Source organism: Lepidochelys kempii, chromosome 1 (assembly GCF_965140285.1).
Source record: "Lepidochelys kempii isolate rLepKem1 chromosome 1, rLepKem1.hap1, whole genome shotgun sequence".
NCBI classification, from domain to species: Eukaryota; Metazoa; Chordata; order Testudines; family Cheloniidae; genus Lepidochelys; species Lepidochelys kempii.
The window spans coordinates 109,724,609-109,742,823 of NC_136380.1; the positions used below are offsets into that span (position 1 = coordinate 109,724,609).

General features: G+C 45.4%; 1 protein-coding gene across 4 annotated transcripts in view; it reads left to right on the plus strand.

Moving 5' to 3' along the window:
* Positions 1-540: 540 nt before the first annotated feature.
* ARHGEF7 (Rho guanine nucleotide exchange factor 7) overlaps positions 541-18,215 on the plus strand; it is a 195,196-nt gene continuing 177,521 nt past the window's right edge. For 2 of the 4 annotated variants that reach the window (XM_073349944.2, XM_073349954.2), the window contains exon 1: positions 541-1,159. In XM_073349944.2, coding sequence (XP_073206045.1) covers positions 995-1,159 — 165 coding nt within the window. In that variant the 5' untranslated portion in view covers positions 541-994. The remainder of the gene's footprint in view (positions 1,160-18,215) is intronic. The other 2 variants (XM_073349964.2, XM_073349973.2) reach the window with 1 other exon arrangement.

Below are 18,215 nucleotides of genomic sequence, written 5' to 3' on the forward strand. Positions count from 1 at the left end.
ATCCATCTGGTGACACACTGAATTAAAATGTTCACTCAGCAACTGTTGGCTTGCTGGGTAGTAAAAGAGTACATGGCACACATACTTATTTGAACGCCAACCCTCCCCCCCCCCCAAAAAAAATCCTGAACGATGCCACGATTTGAAGATCAAATCTCCACTTTACCTCTAGGTGAAAAAGGCCAGGATAAACATTACCAATATTAGCCACCATGTATATAGGGGAGGAGAGGGGGGGGATTTAAATGGTCTCCCAGTGTCTGCCTAAACCTGACCGTGGTTACTGGGGATGTGTATAACTATGTATATGTATATGCATGGGAACACACATCCCCACGTAATATGTGTGAATCCATCCTACAGAAACACACACACACACGGTCCCTATTACCTACGCAGGACGCATTTATACAATAGCTGCAAGGCTGGCGTTTGCATCCCGTGTGCGGCAGATGCCACGCTCTGGGAGACAGCAGCTCCCCGCCGAGGGGCCAGCAAGCGGCGCGCGGCGCGAAGGGGAGAGCCGCCTGCCGCAGCCGCCGGGCCCCGCGCGAGCCGTGCCCGCTGGAGGGGCGCGGGCTCCGCCGCAGGTCTGCGTGCCGAGCAGGGGCCTGGCGTCTTTTCTTCTCCGCCGGCTGTCAGTGATGTCATGCGGAGGCAGCCGCCGCGGCGGGGGGAGGAGGCGCTGCAGGTTCATGTGTGTGTAATGAAAAGGCAGTGGACAAGCTGCCAACACGCACGAGAGCGAGCGAGCGAGCGAGCGAAACTGGACCCACTGGATTTGGCCAAGCGAGTCGTCATCTGCAGCAGCTCCATGGCGAGGGAGGAGGGAGCGGCGGCCCCGGCCTCTGCTGCTCCAATGTGAAACCCCCCAAGCCCGGGGTGGGGGATCCTAGCGGGGGGGGCCCGCAGGCCAAATACAGCCTCCTCCGGCGCGCGATTGCTTCCCCCCCGCTCGCTGGGATTTACCCTCCGCGCGGCGGCGGCAGCAGCCATGAACTCGGCGGAGCAGACCGTTACATGGCTGATCACCCTGGGCGTGCTGGAGTCGCCCAAAAAGACCATCTCGGACCCCGAGGGGTTTTTGCAGTCGTCTCTGAAAGACGGGGTGGTGCTGTGCCGGCTGCTGGACCGCCTGCTCCCGGGCACCATAGATAAAGTAAGTGCATGTTCCTCTGCCCCTGAATCCCACCCCCACCCAGCCTTGGCGGGCGTTTGGACCCGAGAACACACCCACCCACACCCGCCCCATGCACAGTCCCCCAGGAGCTCGGCTCCCGCAGCTCGCAATGCACCGTGTGCTGAATAATGCATCCACCCTGCCGGGTGTCCGCGGCAGCCCGGCTCCCCCGGCAGCTGAGCCGCTGCCGGCACAAGCCGAGGGTGCGGACCCGGCCCTCTGACGCTACCGCCGCCCGCTCCGTGGGGAGGAAGGGGGCGCCCGGCTGGGCTGGGGTGGGGTGGGGGCAAAGCTTAAGCGCCGCAGCCGAGAGCGCGCGGTGCTTCCTGCACGCGGCCACATGGGCTGATGAAGCCGAGAAGACACGTCCCCGCCCTGGTTCCCCTCTCCCCGGCCGGGGAGCGAACCGAGCCGGGACTAGCTGTACGCGCTTTCCTTTGTTGCACTGATCCCCCCTCACCCCACCCTTGAGAGCACGGGCAGCGCCAGAGGGAACGGGCGGCCTTTCCCCCTGCATGCGGCCGCCTCCCCCAGCCAGCCGCACGGCAACCTCCTCCCGCCAGGAGCGCTGCGAAGGCGCCATTGCCCGGGGCTGGGGCAGAGGCGGGGCCGCAGGCAGGCACAGAGTTTCCAGGAAGCCTGGACTCTCGTAGGTCACTTTTAAAGGGACAGGAGCCTGGGCTAGTCCAGCGCTGTGGAATCACACCCACACCCACACCCACACCCCCGTGTGCGGGAGAAGAGGAGATTCTGCCCCGTGGGTAGGAATGAGGTTATTTGTATGTGGCTGTTATGTGGTCGCCTCAGAACTGGTTTATTAAAATGGCCAGATAAAAACAATTTCCCAATCAGGCAGCCTCCTGCAGGAACCAGGTGACATGAGGTTATTTCGGAAAATAATAAAGCAGAGTGTATTAAATATACGCCGTGGTCATCATTATTGGTTCTGGAGTACCATCAGTGGGCGAGGTGCTGTGAAGAGAGTCCTTGTCCTGCATAATTTACGGTTAGAAGCCCTGATTTTATTTCTGTGGGTGCACCTGAATGGAGCCCCAGTGGTTCTGTGCAGGCACAGGGATCCGCCCGACGGCAGGATTGGGGCCTAAGTAGAGGTGAATATAAGCAGGGAGAGTGGATGAGATAACAAGCAGTGTGTGTTCAAATGGTGAGCTGGGTACATAGGTTTTTGGGTTTTTTGTGTTTCACAATTTTTGTGAGATTATTTTATAGGGGAGAAAATGCCTCTTCATATTAAAATCCTAGCTGTATGTGAAGGAGAAACGTATGCAGAATCCAATGTGTCCGTTTCAGTCTTCCTTCAGGACATTCCAAAACCAGTCCATATAACATCTGGAATACTAAAAATGTTTCAAACGGCACAGGATGCAATGTGACCCCGTCTCAGTAAACAGTAGAGGAATGGTTTTAAATACTAGAAATAGTTTTCATGAGGACTGTTTGTTTTTGTATTGTTTGGGCCTTTTATTGTTTACCTATCACTCAGAAGATCGTACTTTTTTCAGAGTGACATGAAAATGGCATTACAGTTTTGCTTTGTGTTGTATGGAAAATACAAACATATGGTGTGAAATCCTGTAACTTTCATGCACCATGTACACGTATATACAATAATTTCTCTAGTATTCCAAATAGAGAGGATTTATGCCATGCCCAAAAGAGGCTACAGTATTTGGAATGTTCAAATTGAAACATTGGGGCTTTATTTACCAATTTGTATTCAGAATATTAGAGGAATTAGTGTTTGTATGGACATGGTATTATATATATTATTTTTTCTACAGAGCACATATGCAAACTGTGATATACATATCAGCACTTATGTTAAAGCTTTGCTTTTATACCATACAAGATAATGAGGAAAAGAATGATGAAGAGTGTTTGGTGGGCCAATGGGAAACCCCTGTATTTTAAAATACAGTATGATAAATGAGGCGGAATGGTCTAGTAGTCAAGGCACTGGACTAAAATAGAAGAGATCTGAGGTCAAGTCTTGTCTCTGCTACAGATTACTATTATTCTTTATTTGCATTGCCATTGCAGTGGTGCCCAGGAGCCCCAATCAGGGATTAGGTCCCATTGTGCTAGGCACTGTACACATAACCAAAAAATGTTTGATCTCTGATTCAAAGCATATGCAATCTAACGATGAGACGTGGCAACAAGGGGAAGTGACAAACAGAGGGCTGAAGCACAAAATATCAATGAGATGCACATGAGCAATGTGATAAGGAATGGTCACAGCACATCAGCGAGCTAATTGCTCTGTGCCTCAGTTGCCCATCTGTAAAATGTAGGGGATAGTACTTCCTTTCTCCAACCCCGTATCTTGTCTGTGTAGGATCCAATGCTGCAGAGATTCACCCCTGGTTTAATTTTCCACACTGTGCGTAATCCCAGAGTAAGTCTTTGCTGGGTCAAAGCTTTAGATTCTTTGAGGCACGGACTATCTCTTACTATATGTATATACAGAGCCTCGCACAATGGGACCCTGAACTTAACTGGGGCCATTAGATGCTACTGTAATATAAATAATAATAATTAAGAAAGCGGAATGGAAGAGAAAAATATCTTCAGAGAGTGCATGAATTCTACACGAGTGCCACAGAATTGGGGATTGAACTGTTCACGCAAATGACAGACTATCTGCCATTTTTATACCAGGTGCCAGAGTAACTTGAACCAACAACGTCACACAAGTGTTCAGACAGGACGAAACTCACTCCCCCATGGAGGGCCCATTCAAGGCTCTCCATCACACTTAAGCTCTGCAGTAGGGCTGTGCAGTAAGGCACAGTACTTGGTCAACTGCATAGAGGGCCATTCACATTCCCTGTGTGCTGCGCAGGGAGCTCTGAAATAGCGGTGACTAGGTCTCTGCTAAGGGGGGGACTCAGGAAGAGCCTATTGGACCCACACGTTGATAGATCTAGTGGCTTGGAGCCACTGTGTAGGGCAGTGGTTTTCAAGCTGTGGTCTGCAAACCACGGCGGGGTCCAGAGACTATGTCTAAGATTTCCACCGGGGTCTGCACCTCCATTCAAAATTTTTTAGGGGTCCTCAAATGAAAAAAAGGTTGAAAACAACTGGTTTAGGGGGTTGTATAGCAGTTTCAATTCATTGGCTATAATAGCTGCCATATAGGAGCTGTGGTTTTCTCATTTTGGGGGTGGGTGTGGATTGTTTCCCCCTAATCCTCAGTTACTTTCCTGAATAAATCCCATTAATTTATTCATTATGGGGGAAGGGATGATTTTCACTCATACTGTACTTGCATATCCAAAAAACTACACTCAAAACACTTTACTAATGCTCCATGTCAACATTTTAAAGATTCTGTTTAAATTCCGAACACATATCACACATTGCCAGCAATAGGAGTTGTGGTGCACAAGAAATGTAGGATTGGCTCCATTTTCTCTAATTCACATTCTTTTTTTTTTTTTTACTAGAACCATCTGCAAGAGAACAGAATAATTGTTTTTAAGAGTTGATGTTCTTCTCCTGTTATCATTCTGTTTGCAACATTATTACTACTACTAACAGTAATTAATATAGCACCAGACACATACAGAGTTCTTTTCAGATCTGGCCCTTGGTAATTTACTCCTTGGCACCCAAAAGCCTACTGATTTAAATGGGCATTTTGGGGGCCCAAGAAATGTAGGATTGGGCCCATAAATTAAGGGCATGTCTACACTACAGAGTTTTGTCGACAGAAGTCAGCTTCCATCGACAAAACAGTGGATGTGTACACACTACAGTGCTCCTTCCACTGACAAAACCCTCCTGCTTTGCCGACAAAAATAAAACCACCTTGATGAGAGGCATAAAGCTTTTGGTGGCAAAGTTATATCGACAGAGGCTCAGTGTAAACACTGAGCTTGGTTATGTTGCTGTAAATGGCCTCCTTGAGGGTGTTCCATATTGACTGCTCTGGTCAGCAGTTAGAACTCCGCTGCCCTGCACCCAGGTACACAGGCATTAAAGTCCAGGGAATTTTTGAAATTCCACTTCCTGTTTGTTTGGCATGGACAGCTCACATCTCATCTTCCCAGCTGGCCATGGCGACTCCCTGCAGCAAACGCTCTCCCATTTGGCGCACACCTGAGTTGTTAGATCTGCTGGCGCTGTGGGGAGAGGAGGCTGTGCAGTCCCAGCTCCACTCTAGCTGTAGGAACTTTGATACCTACAGTCAGATTTCTTGTGGCATGTTGGATAAGAGCTACAAATGGGACACACATCAATGTCGTGCAAAGATAAAGGAGCTGAGGCAGGCGTACCAGTAGGCAAGGGAGTCAAACCGTCACTCCGGTGCTGGGCCAAAGATTTGCCGCTTCTATAAGGAATGGGATGCCATCCTCGGTGGTGACCCCATTTTCACCACCAAGAGCCCTGTGGATACTTTGTGGGGCTGGAGACAGTGGACTCAACTCCGATGAGGAAGTGGTGGACAAGGAGGTCGAGTTGGAAGACGACATGGAGCACCCGGAAGGGTCATCCAGTGGCGTGGCGAGTCAGGAACTCTTTTCCACTCCGGAGGGGTCTAGCCAGTCCCAGCAGTCTGTCTCTGGCGTGCATGATGCAGGAGAGGGGAGCTCTGGTAAGTGACCTTTTTGAGTTGTTGCTGCTCGGTTATATGAAATAGAGTTGTCCTTTGCTTTGTTATATGCTAGAAATGGGTCAAGGGATATAAACGTACAAGACTAGCTGTGTTGGTCTGTGCTTCATGTTCCCCTGTGTAGCTTAGCAGTGTGGTGGAACAGCGTGTTAATGCACACTGAGATTGCATGGGAATCCTCCAGAGAGATCTCTAGGAAACTTCCCTGGAGGTACTCGCTAATCCTCTGCTGAAGGTTCCTTGGCAGAGCTGCTTTGTTCCTTCCCCAATTGTAGGAAACTTTCCCTTGCCAATCGGCAATCACTTGTGCGGTAACCAAAGTGGCACACAGGCGAGCAGCATAGGGATCTGGTCTGAAGCCACACTCATGCAAGAGATGCACCCTTGCATCCTTCCTTACCCTCAGGAGTGAAATACCGTCTTCAGTGACCCCTGCCTGTGAAAATGGCAGCAGAATTTACAATATTGTCCCTAGTCACCTGTAGTGATCCCCTTAAAAAAACACCAAGACCCTTTGCCCCATCTTAAGCGCCTCCCCCTCCCCCCGCCCTGGGCTGAACTCACCATATTTAAGGTGTTCACCAAGGTGTATGCTTGCCAAGAGACAGTGAGAAACTGATTCGTATTTTTTAAAAGGTGCATTTTACTATAATGAGTCAATGTGGTGTGTGCACTAAAATTCATGCTTCTGTTTCTTGTTTCTTGTGCTTCTGCAGATGTGGACTTCAGTGGAACCCACTACACACCAGCGGAGCACCTCTGCCAGATAAGGAAGCAATCAAGGAGGTGCAAGGAGGACATGTTTTGAGAGGTGCTCCAATCTTCAGAGGCCGAAAAACAAGAACACAGGGAGTGGAGAGAGACTTTAAAAGAAAATTATAAAATAGACGAGCAGGACAGAAAGGAGAGCCAGGAGTGAATTTTAATGGGCCAGGAGCAGATGATAAAAGTGATGGAGGAGCAAACAGAGATGTCGAAGTTCCTAATCACACTGCAGGCAGAATTAGTGTGCTCGACCCCCCTGCAGATGATACAGAACTGCTTGCCATGCCCTCCCCAAACTCCTCCCACACATTCCTTGCAACTTCCCAGCCCATCTTGGTACCCTGGTCCCTCCACCTCTTTGAACAGCTTCCAAAATGATTGCTGGACTTACACACAGCTATGAGAGCCTACACTGCCCTTCATTGTTATCTCCCTTCCTACCAAGCTTTTTTTGTGTGTTGTTTATTGGTATTTAATAAAAACAAACTTGCTGAACGATAACCAATCTTTATTTGTCTCCAAAACACAGTGATTGCTGCTGGAATGAATACACAGTGGCAATTTGACAATTTGCTGAGTAAAAATTTTCATGCAAGGCGGCAAGTTAACAAAGCATGGCAGAGTGCGGTATAGAATGACTCATTACTGGAGCTGATTGTCAAAATGGTGCCTCAAAGCCTCCCTCTTTCAAATAGACCCCTCTTGTGCCCCTCTAATAGCTCTGATATCTGGCAGCTCAAAATTAGCCACCAGGTGATCCGCTTCCACGCTCTACCCCGGGGGAAATTTCTCAGCCTTAGCTTCACAAGTATTATGGAACACACAGCAGGCTGCTATGACCATGGGAATATTTTCCTCGTTTAGGTCTAACCTGCCATAAAGGCAGCGCCAGTGTGCTTTTAATCTGCCAAAGACACATTCTATGGTCATTCTGCACCTGCTCAGCCTATTATTGAAGCACTCCTAGTTGCTGCTGTCTAGGCTTCCCGTGTAAGGCTTCATGAGCCATTGGAGTAAGGGGTAGGCTGCGTCTCCCAGGATCACCATGGACATTTCAATATCGTCCATTGGAATCTTCTGGTCTGGAAAGAAAGTCCCTGCTTCCAGCTTTCTGTACAGGCCAGTGTTCCTGAAGATGCATGCATCGTGCACCTTCCCTGACCACTCCACGTTAATGTCAGTAAAATGCTCACGGTGATGAACAAGCGCCTGCAACACTATGGAGAAGTACTCATTCCTGTTGATGTATTCCGTCGCAAGGTGGTCCAGTGTCAAAATTAGAATACGTGTGCCATCTGTCTCCCCTCCGCAGTTAGGGAAACCCATTTCTGCAAAGCCATCCACCATTTCATGCAAATTGCCAAGAGCCAAAGTTCTTCGTAGCAGGATATGATTAGTGGCCCTGCACACTTGCCTTAATGCAGCCCCAATGGTGGACTTCCCAGCTCTAAACTGATGCGTGACCGACCAGTAGCACTTTTGGAGTCGCCAGCTTCCACACAGCGGTCGCCACACACTTCTTCACCAAGAAAGCAGCTCTCATTTTGATGTTCTTGCGCCGCAGTGCCAGTGTGAGCACCACACACAGTTCCAAGAAGGTGGCTTTCTGCATCTGAAAGTTCTGCAGCCATTGTTCATCACCCCAGACCTGCACAATGATGCGATCCCACCACTCAGTGCTTGTTTCCCAAGCCCAAAAGCGATGGTCCACTATGTGCAGCTTCTCCGTGAATGCCAAAAGTACTCTGGTGGTGTTTCTTTCAATGGCACACAGCAGGTTAGACGGATTCAGTCCTCATGACCAGCCATGATGTGTTCATAACAGTGACCACAATAGCAGAGAGCAGTGCAGGATCTATCCTTTCAGACAGAGAAGGTGGGCGCACAGTAAACAGGGGCTGTTGAAAAATGCTATGAAACACAGTCGGAAGCCCAGGGAATCATGGGATGGAAAAAAACTGCATCATGGGACATTGAGCCCTCACCCATGATGCACTGAAATCCATTCTGCCTTCCCACAACTCCAGGCTGCAGAAGGTGGTGAGTAGCACAGTGAGATAAATACCCACAGTGCACTGCTCTCTCTGTCGATGCTAGAGCACCAATTGTGGGCGTGCTCCACCGACAGAAGAAGCATTGTGTGAACATACACAAACGATTGAATTATGTTTTTTGATCGTCTGCTTAACTTGCATTAACAAAACTCTGTAGTGTAGAAAAGGCCTAAGACTCTTTCACTTCCCCAAAGAGTTAGGATTGTGACTCACTAGGCATAAACAATATGAACAGACTACTAAGAAACACAGACCTCATTTTCATGCAAATACCCCTCGTAATTAAAAACAGATGGGACGTATGGAAAATAAATGACAGATCAGCCGGAGAGGATCTAAATAGAATGTTTGTTAATCAGCTGCTTTTTAGAAAATGCTTTTAGAAAATAGTATGTGTTTAGAAGACATCTGCCTGGGGAGAGGGATTGAAGAGAAAATTACATAGAACCATATTAATACTTTTTTAATGCCCTGCTTTTAAGGCCTTTGGGCACCATAATAAAAATTAGTGAAAACAGAAGTATAATAAACAAAGGCAGTGTGCCCATTAAAAGGCAAAAAGCTCAAAAAACAGGTTTGTCTTAAGTAGAGAAACAAGTCAATGGATTTTGATAGTAGGTGGCCTGACCTTTTTGTTTACAGTAAATATACCACATCATAGAGAGAATAACAAGTAGAGTTTCCTTTCAGAAAGTTATGGTTAAATTATTTTCACATTAAAACTATATTCTGTTTTCAACACAAGAAGATTGTAAACTTACCAGATTTCAAGAAGTGTACATTGAAAAAATTAGGAAAGCATTGTTACTATTGATGGTGTCTCTTATTTTTAAGCTTTCATGTCAGATCACGGTCCTCCCTGCATTTCAGAACAAAACGTGTCAATGCTAAACAGAAAAGTGTGTGCTGGTTCTGCTGAAAGCTTTGACTTGAATATGGGAAATGAATGAAAGAAAAAACAGTTCTTAAAAGAAAATTGTTACAAGCTTTTTGGAGCACATATGTTTATATTGGGGAGTTATTCTCTTTGAAAGAGTAGGGATCTTTTCACATGCATCACCATCAATGTTAGCAATTGTTTGACTGAAAAGCCATGGCTTCAAATTACAGCATTTCAACCATGTATTTTAAATTAGAATTATACTGATAGTAGGAGGGAGGGAACTGTTCATAAAAGTTGCAGTGGAGATACCTTTCATTATGTGGACCGTTTTCCAAATAAGTTGCTCCGTCTCAGACCAGTTGACCCACTTTTGATACTGTATATAAGGATTAAAACTAAAGTGGGAACGTTCCTTGTCATACTCCACTAAGTTTTCTTGTACTTTCACTTGTAGTCTGTTGTGCCTATTTATAAAGAGCATTATTCCAAAGAGACTCTTATTCAGCTAACTGTCATGCTGAGGAAAAGACACAGGGATTCCTCATTGTGACCTGACACCTTTATTGTGCTCCTCCACAACTAACAGAATCATCCAAAGCACAGGACTTGGTATTGATGGGGGACTTCAACTACCCAGACATCTGTTGGGAAAATAATACAGAAGGGCACAACGTATCCAACAAGTTCTTGGAATGCATTGGAGACAACTTTTTATTAGAAAAGGTAGAGAGGCTCTAGATTTGATTCTGACACATAGGGAGGAATTGGTTGAGAATTTGAAGGTGGAAGGCAGCTTGAGTGAAAATGATCTTGAAATGATAAGAGTTCATGATTCTAAGGAATGGAAGGAGGGGAAACAGTAGAATAAAGGACTTCAAGAAGGAAGGCTTTAGCAAATTCAGAGAATTGGTCATTGAGAGCCCATGGGAAGCAAGTCTAAGGGAAAAAAGAGTTCAGAAAAGTTGACAGTTTTTTAAAGAAACATTAAGGGTACAAGAGCAAACTATCCCAATGCGTAGGAAAGATAGGAAATATGTTAAGAGACCACCCTGGCTTAACAAGGAGTTCTTCAACAAACTGAAACTCAAAAAGTCATACAAAAAAGTGGAAACTAGGTCAAATTACGAAGGATGAATATAAAAAAAACACAACACCACAAGCATGTAGAGACAAAATTAGAAAGGCCAACGTACAAAACATGATTAAACTAGCTAGGGACATAAAGGGTAACAAGAAATATTTTACAAATACATTAGAAGCAAGAGGAAGACCAAGACAGAGTAGGACCATTATTCAATGAGGAGGGAAAAACGATAATAGAAAACACAGCAATGGCCGAAGTGTTAAATTCCTTTTTTGTTTCAGTTTTCATCAAAAAGGTTGGCAGTGATAGGAAAACTAACATAGTGAACATCAATGTAAATGGGGTAGGATATGAGGCAAAAATAGGGAAAGAACAAGTTAAGAATTGCTTAGACAAATTAGATGTCTTCAAGTTGCCAGGGCTTGAAGAAATATACTCTAGAATAGTTAAGGAATTGGCTGAAAAGGAGATCTCTGAGCCATTAGCTATTATATCTGAGAACTCATGGAGGACAGGAGAGATCACAAAGGACTGGAAAAGGGCAAATATAGCACCCTACCTATAAAAAAGGGAATAAGGACAACCCAGGGAATTATAGACCAGTCTAACTTTGGTATCTGGAAAGATAAAAGAGCAAATAAACAATCAAATTCGTAATCATCTAGAAGATAATAAGTTGATAAGTAATAGTCAACATGGATTTGTCAAGAACAAATCTTGTCAAACCAACCTAATATCCTTCGTTGACAGGGTAAAGAAGATGGTGAGAAGCAGTGGATGTGATATATCACGACTTCAGTAAGGCTTTTGATACTGTCTCACATAAGCCAACTAGAGAAATGTAGCCTAGATGAGCCTACTATAAGGTAGATGCACAACTGATTTGAAAATTGTACTCAGAGAGTAGTTATCAATGATTCACAGTCACACTTGAAGGGTACATTGAGTGGAATCCTGCAGGGATATGTCCTTTGCCCGGTTCTACTCAGTATCTTCATAAATGATTTGGATAATGGCATAGAGAATACACTTATAAAGTTTGTGGACATTACCAAGCTGGGAGAGGGTGCAAGCATTTGAAGGACAGGATTAGAATTCAAAATTATCTTGACAAGTTGGAGAAATGGTCTGAAATAAATAGGATGAAATTCAATAAGGACAAACACAAAGTACTTTACTTGGGAAGGAAAGTCAATTGCACAAATACAAAATAGGAAATGACTGCTTAGGAAGGAGTGCTGCAGAAAAAGATCTGGGCAGTATAGTGGATAACAAATTAAATATGAGGCAACGACATAGTACTGTTGCAAAAAAAGTGAACATCATTCTGGGATGTATTAGTGTTGTAAGCAAGACATGGGAGGTAATACTTCCATTCCACTCAGCACTGATAAGGCCTCACCTGGAGTACTGTGTCCAGTTTAGGGCACCACACTTTGAGAAAGATGTGGATAAACTGGAGAAAGTCCAGAGAAGAGCAACAAAAATGATTAAAGGTCTAGAAAATATGACCTATGAGGAAAGGTTGAAAAAATTGGGTTTGTTTAGCTTGGAGAAGAGACGACTGAGAGGGGACATGAAAACAGTCTTCGAGTACATAAAAGTTTGTTATAATAAGAAGATGATAAATTGTTCTCTATATCTACTGAGGACAGGACAAGAAATAACTGTCTTAAATTGCAGCAAGGGAGACTTAGGTTACACATTACGAAAAACTTCCTAACGGCAAAGGTAATTGATCACTGGTACAAATTACCTAGGGAGGTTGTGGAATTTCTGTCATTGGCGGATTTTAAGAACAGGTGAGACAAACATCTGTCAGGGATAGTCTAGGTAATATTTAGTCCTGTGTCAGTGAAGGGTACTGGACTAGATGACTTGTCGAGGTCCCCTCTAGTCCTACATTTCTATGATTCTGTGTAATGAGGTTTCACAAGTGGGGTGGCTCTTTGAAGTCCTTTGAATAGGAGGCATGCTGGGGAGAGAAGGGGTATGGCTATGACAGAATACAGGAGGTGCAAAGATAACTTGAAGCCACCTTTGCCACTTTCCCTTTCTGTTTCTGCATCAACCATATCTTGGGAAGAGCGGAGTCAGGTTTAGGAAGAATAGATAGCCACTTTTTTGCTGGTTGAGACTCAAGGGAAATTTATACTCATAAGAATTTATTTTCTACATGGGAAAGCTTGGACACCAAAGTAAAATTAATCTGGTTATTTAAAGGGATAATATCAGGATTGAGGGGCCCAATACATTTGAGTCCTCCTAATCCCTTTAGGAGTGAGGTCTCTGGCCTAAATAAATGTCTCGAGTTTTAATTTTCGAACAAAAATAATTTAATTTGCTAATGACCCATAGAAAACAAACGTAGCACTGGGTGTCCATTTAATTGGAGCACAAGCATTTATGCACAATCACTTCCCATAAAGGGAACCCAAGCATTCATGCACAGCCGCTTTCCCTTAACTGTTCTCCTTGCAGGCAGCTACTGTGATTGGCAAAATGAGAATGATGTTTGAAACCGGTAACGATCATTTGTCTCTGATTTCACACTGAATTCTTGGGGCCACATTTTTCTGTCAGTTACGCAAGTCTGAGGACAGAGTCTAGTGTTTTGAGGCTTTGGGAGGAAGAAAGAGAAGGTGGTTAGGAATCAGAAGAGAATGGCATTTGGAGGTGTATTGAGCTAGAAAGCAATGACATTTTTGGTGGGGAAGCCTGGTACTGTTGTGTACAGTGTGAGTTTATAGTGCTACCTGAGAGCAGATTGTGGGGGGCACAGAAAATGTAGCCGGTTGGTCCCTGTGACATTGATCAGGGCATCAGACTATCACCACCTGAGGTCTGTACCATACAGATTAGCACCAAGAGGATATTCTGTCCTCCTTCCCCCCCCCCCCCCCCCGCTGAAATCCACAGAGAAACACTTTGCAGGCCCTTAGCACAGTAGTTGAGAGACATAGCAGGGTTGGACCTAGGAAACAGGAGACATGTTTGCGTATTTCTGCACGTATGGTCTCTCTCCTGGCAATAGTCCTTACTAGCCTCCCAAGGAGGTTATCTGTGCCTCTGCACTAGGATTCCCTGTGCAGATTAGCTCTGCTTTTGCTGTACTTTGTGCACTTGTTACCACTTTCTCTGCATTGGCCATAATGTGGCCCACATAATTTACAGAAAGTATTTTATTGCCTGTGTTTTACAGCTGCTCCAAAGGCTAACAAAAATGACAGCTTGATGTTGTTAAGGACTCATTCATAGCACATTTAGAGCCTTTTTGTCCCCTTCATCCCTGTGGCTAGAGGGGATGAGAATCTAGCAGACACAGATAGAGGGGGTGGTACATTGCCATTTCCACAGTGGCTCCTCTCCATGGTTCCCCGGGCTTAGGCGACTGTGGCGTCAGCCAAGGAAGTACTGAATGTGTACCAGAGAAGAAGGGAGCTTCCAGCTGGCTTTGGTGGCTCTTCTTTGAAAAATGGGTCTTTTCAAAAAGGGTGGGTGTGGTTCCTGGGTAACATCAGGGCTGTTGAGGCTTGGGGAGTCATGGAGAACACCCCCTCCCCAAACCCTGAAAATACTGAGTGGGGAAAATACTTTTGTGACAAATACTGCAAGACACAAGTGCTGACTTCGTAGGTGCTTCAGCCCTGGAACACCACGGAAAAAAAATAGTGGGTGCTTTGCACCCAACAGGCAACCAGCACCCCCTCTCAACCCCCAAGACCTCCCATCCACTGGCGGCCCTGCTGATCAATTCCTCCCCCTCCCACCCAGCACCTTCCCCTGGCTGCGATCAGCTGGTCCACGGTGGGCAGGAGGCGCTGTGGGGGAGGGGAGGAGCAGGGACAGGGCGCGCTCTGGGGAAGGGGCGGAACTGAGTGGGAGCGGAGTGGGGGTAGGAAGAGGCAGGGCAGAGGCGGGGCCTTGGGGGAAGGGGTGTGGGGAGGGCTGGGGTTGAGCCCCCCAGGGAAAGGAGGAAGCTGGTGCCTGTGCTGCGAGAGAAATTATTTTATTGGTATTGTTCTCATTCGTATTGCTTCCCTGGACCCTGGCTGCCACAGTGCTTTCCAGACAAGCCTGGTTCAGCCGTCTCCTCTCCCTACCAGGAGGACAGAGGGGATCCTCTCTCCTTAGCTTCTGGGTTCTCAGTTGCCCCAGTGTTACCCAGCTCAGATTCAGAACACCCTCCATCTGTGAGAGGAAAAGAGGGAGCTTTGAGCCAGTGTCAGCTTTCTGGCTGCCTAAGGAAGCCTACAGCCCTGGCTTCTTGACTCACTGGCGGGCAGACCACAGTGTGCAGACGTCAGATGTTCAAAAATCAAGCCTCAGAAACTCACGAGAATGACTTAAAAATTAAGATTTTCAAAAATAATACAATTTGGGTTCTTTTTATTTACTTTCCGGCTTTTGAGCCTGTAGAGGTCACATTTTTCAAGCTTTTCTCCAAAAAAATGACTTTTAAAAAAAATGAAAGTTGAGATGCTCATGCAGCCACTTGGTTCTGGAGCAGGGGCTTTAAGAAGAACACCAAATATCATGAGGCTTGTGGTAAAATCATGAGAGTTGGCAATAGGTCAGAAATGTACTCCAGCTGGCACCCTAGGGAGCTCTGCTCCCTGGCTTCTGGTCAGATTTGGCAATCCTGGGCTCACTAACAAGATCCATGGAACCGTGAATAGTTCCCTCCATACCTCTTTGGAGAAGTACAGCGGCGGTTCCAGTGCCCCAATGCTGTTCAGAGCAACCTGTATGATGTGCTGGATCTGTCCTGCTCTGTATAGACTGATGGCTGCAAAGGTTGGAAAGAAATCTCCTTTTCCTTCGGGCTACCCTTTTAAGGCCAGTAGAGTGGGAGCATAGGTTAATAATCCAAATGGCTCCTCCTTTCAAGGGAACCTGGAGACAAAGAGGCAACTTCGGGCAGACTGGGGCATGGAGAAGGAAAACCAAACGTGCGGTGCCTGGCTGCTGCAGAATGGAGAATTCTGCATCCAAAATGTTGAATTTTGCTGCTTCTTTCAAAATTTGAAATTTTGCAGCAAATGTCACTGATCCAGAATCACAGAGCACACCCGTTATGCTAATATTATCTCTGACCCCAAAGCCAGAGATATTCCCTAACATGTTTATATAACATATTTCCATTACAATAAAGAATCCTTACTTTCAAGTGCCTGAGGGGAGGAAATAGGAATTCATTTGAATGGAAGTTAGGTCCCAAAGTAACAATGAGGCAGTAAATACAAACTACAAGGTGTTATAATAATGATGAGGGGAACTGGCAGGGCCCTTATATTTAGGTTGTGTCACACTTTCCATTATAAAGGAGTTTTGTTACCTTTCCTTTGAGAAGCTCTCACATCTTCAGTGTTTGCAGTAGGCCTTTGGTGTTCAGTAGGGCAGGGTCGATAAAAATCAATGATTTTTTTTTTTAAATAAAAAAAATCTGATTTTTTAAAATGTAAATCGGATTTTTTTGATAAAATGCTTTTTGAGGAATAAACCTATCTAAAGATAGTTTTAATTAAGATACATTATAGTTCAAAGATATCTCATCATGGAATAGGGATTATAAATTCTAATTCTATAGTATGAGACAATATATTCATGTAATGTTTAAGAAAAGCTTTGTAAATAAATTCCAATAGTTCATGGATTAGGGATCCAATCTTATGGGGTTCCAGAGGCTTCTGTGTAGATTATTTAGGTTAATCTTTCTATCTACTGTGACAAAGTTCCTGCTCTACCTTGGTGGGTCTTGCACTTATTGGTGGATTTGGTCGCCTTGGAGCTTCACGGCAGCCCTCAGCTTGGCCGTTTTTCTGAACCCACTGTCCAGGTCGACTCCTCCTGTGTCTGACCAGGAGTTGGGAGGATTTGGGGGGAACCCGGGCCCGCCCTCTACTCCGGGTTCCAGCCCAGGGCCCTGTGGAATGCAGCTGTCTAGAGTGTCTCCTGGAACAGCTGCGTGACAGCTACAACTCCCTGGGCTACTTCCCCATGGCCTCCTCCCAACATCTTCTTTATCCTCACCATAGGACCTTCCTCCTGGTGTCTGATAATGCTTGTACACCTCAGTCCTCCAATAGTCCGCGTTCTCACCCTCAGCTCCTAGTGCCTCCTGCTCCCAGCTCCTCACACGCACACCACAAACTGAAGTGAGCTCCTTTTTAAAACCCAGGTGCCCTGATTAGCCTGCCTTAATTGTCTCCAGAAGGTTCCTAATTGTTCTGGAACCTTCCCTGTTACCTTACCCAGGGAAAAGGGACCTACTTAGCATGGGGCTAATATATCTGCCTTCTGTTACTCTCCTATAGCCATCTGGCCCGACCCTGTCACACTACTCAGTGCTCAGTCTAGAAGATACGATCAGAGATGCTTAGTTCTGCAGTTCTCAAACTGTGGATTTGTGTCTCCAAAAGTAATATGCTTGTTAATGGCAAAAATGTTTTAAAATAAATAAATAATATATAGAGGTGAGAGATAACAAACCTCAACTCTACTGTCCCTCTGCAAATTTATGTACAGAGTCAATCCCTTACCTCTCTCTAAAAGTGCAAAGTTTCAAAAAGTTCAATTAATAGAAGATTGTTGGGGGTGGAATAGATCTGGACAAGGAGAAGAAGTCTGGAGATAAATGTGAGAAGTGAGGGACATATGCTTGTTTTCTTAAAATATTATATATTTGCTGTTGAAGAAAAAAATCCAGAGTCCTTAACGTTATTGTTTTAGTTAAATAAAACAATGTAAATGTCTGTCTGGTGATGTTCTCCTCCTAATACAGCATGGCAAGAAAATCCTCCAAATATTAATGATTAACCTGTTGAATTGGAGATTGTTCACCTTCCAATGACTTCATAAATATCTCCTTCAATTATCTTTGATATATGAAATAAGTAATCATTCATTTTCTGATATAGCTGTAAAACTAATCTGAAAAGTTTTCAAAATAAATCACTGTTTAAAAATGTATAGTGTGTATCTTCTAAAAATGAAACCTACATCTGTCTCTGAGTTGTGAAGAATATGTATTAAGGTTATAACAACCAACATGAATGCACTTTTATGTAGAAAACCATGATTAAATCGAGTCTTCATGACTAGTGATTTAAACCATGATTTAAATCAATTTGATTTAAATCAAATCCACTCTTCAGCAGGGGGAATCTCCCCAGGCTACGGAAGTGCCTTTTCTTTGTCCTGTGAATTCCATTCAGATTTGTATGAGATATAAAATATTAACAGTTGCCATTTTCCTTCTCTCCTTCTGTTCCTCAGAAAAATGTTGTCAGCCTGCCTAAATCATTGAACCTTCTGAGGCTGGGCTCATGCCACCACCAAAGCAGCAGCAGCAGCACACACAGTAGAGGGAACACCAGGGTGTTGTTGGGGGGGGAGAGGCGCCGGCAGGGAAGATAGCTGGGCTCGGCTCTCCTGCTCAATAAACCCCAACACCTTAGTCATGGCTCCACTGCCCCATTTATCACCCACTCCATGGAAGCACCACAAGGGGTTGGAGCTCCCTCAACTTCTGGTCTGGGAGAGACAGGCTGGGTTCCCTTCAACCACCCCTGGAGCAGCAACCCATCAACTTCGCTCCTCACCTGCCA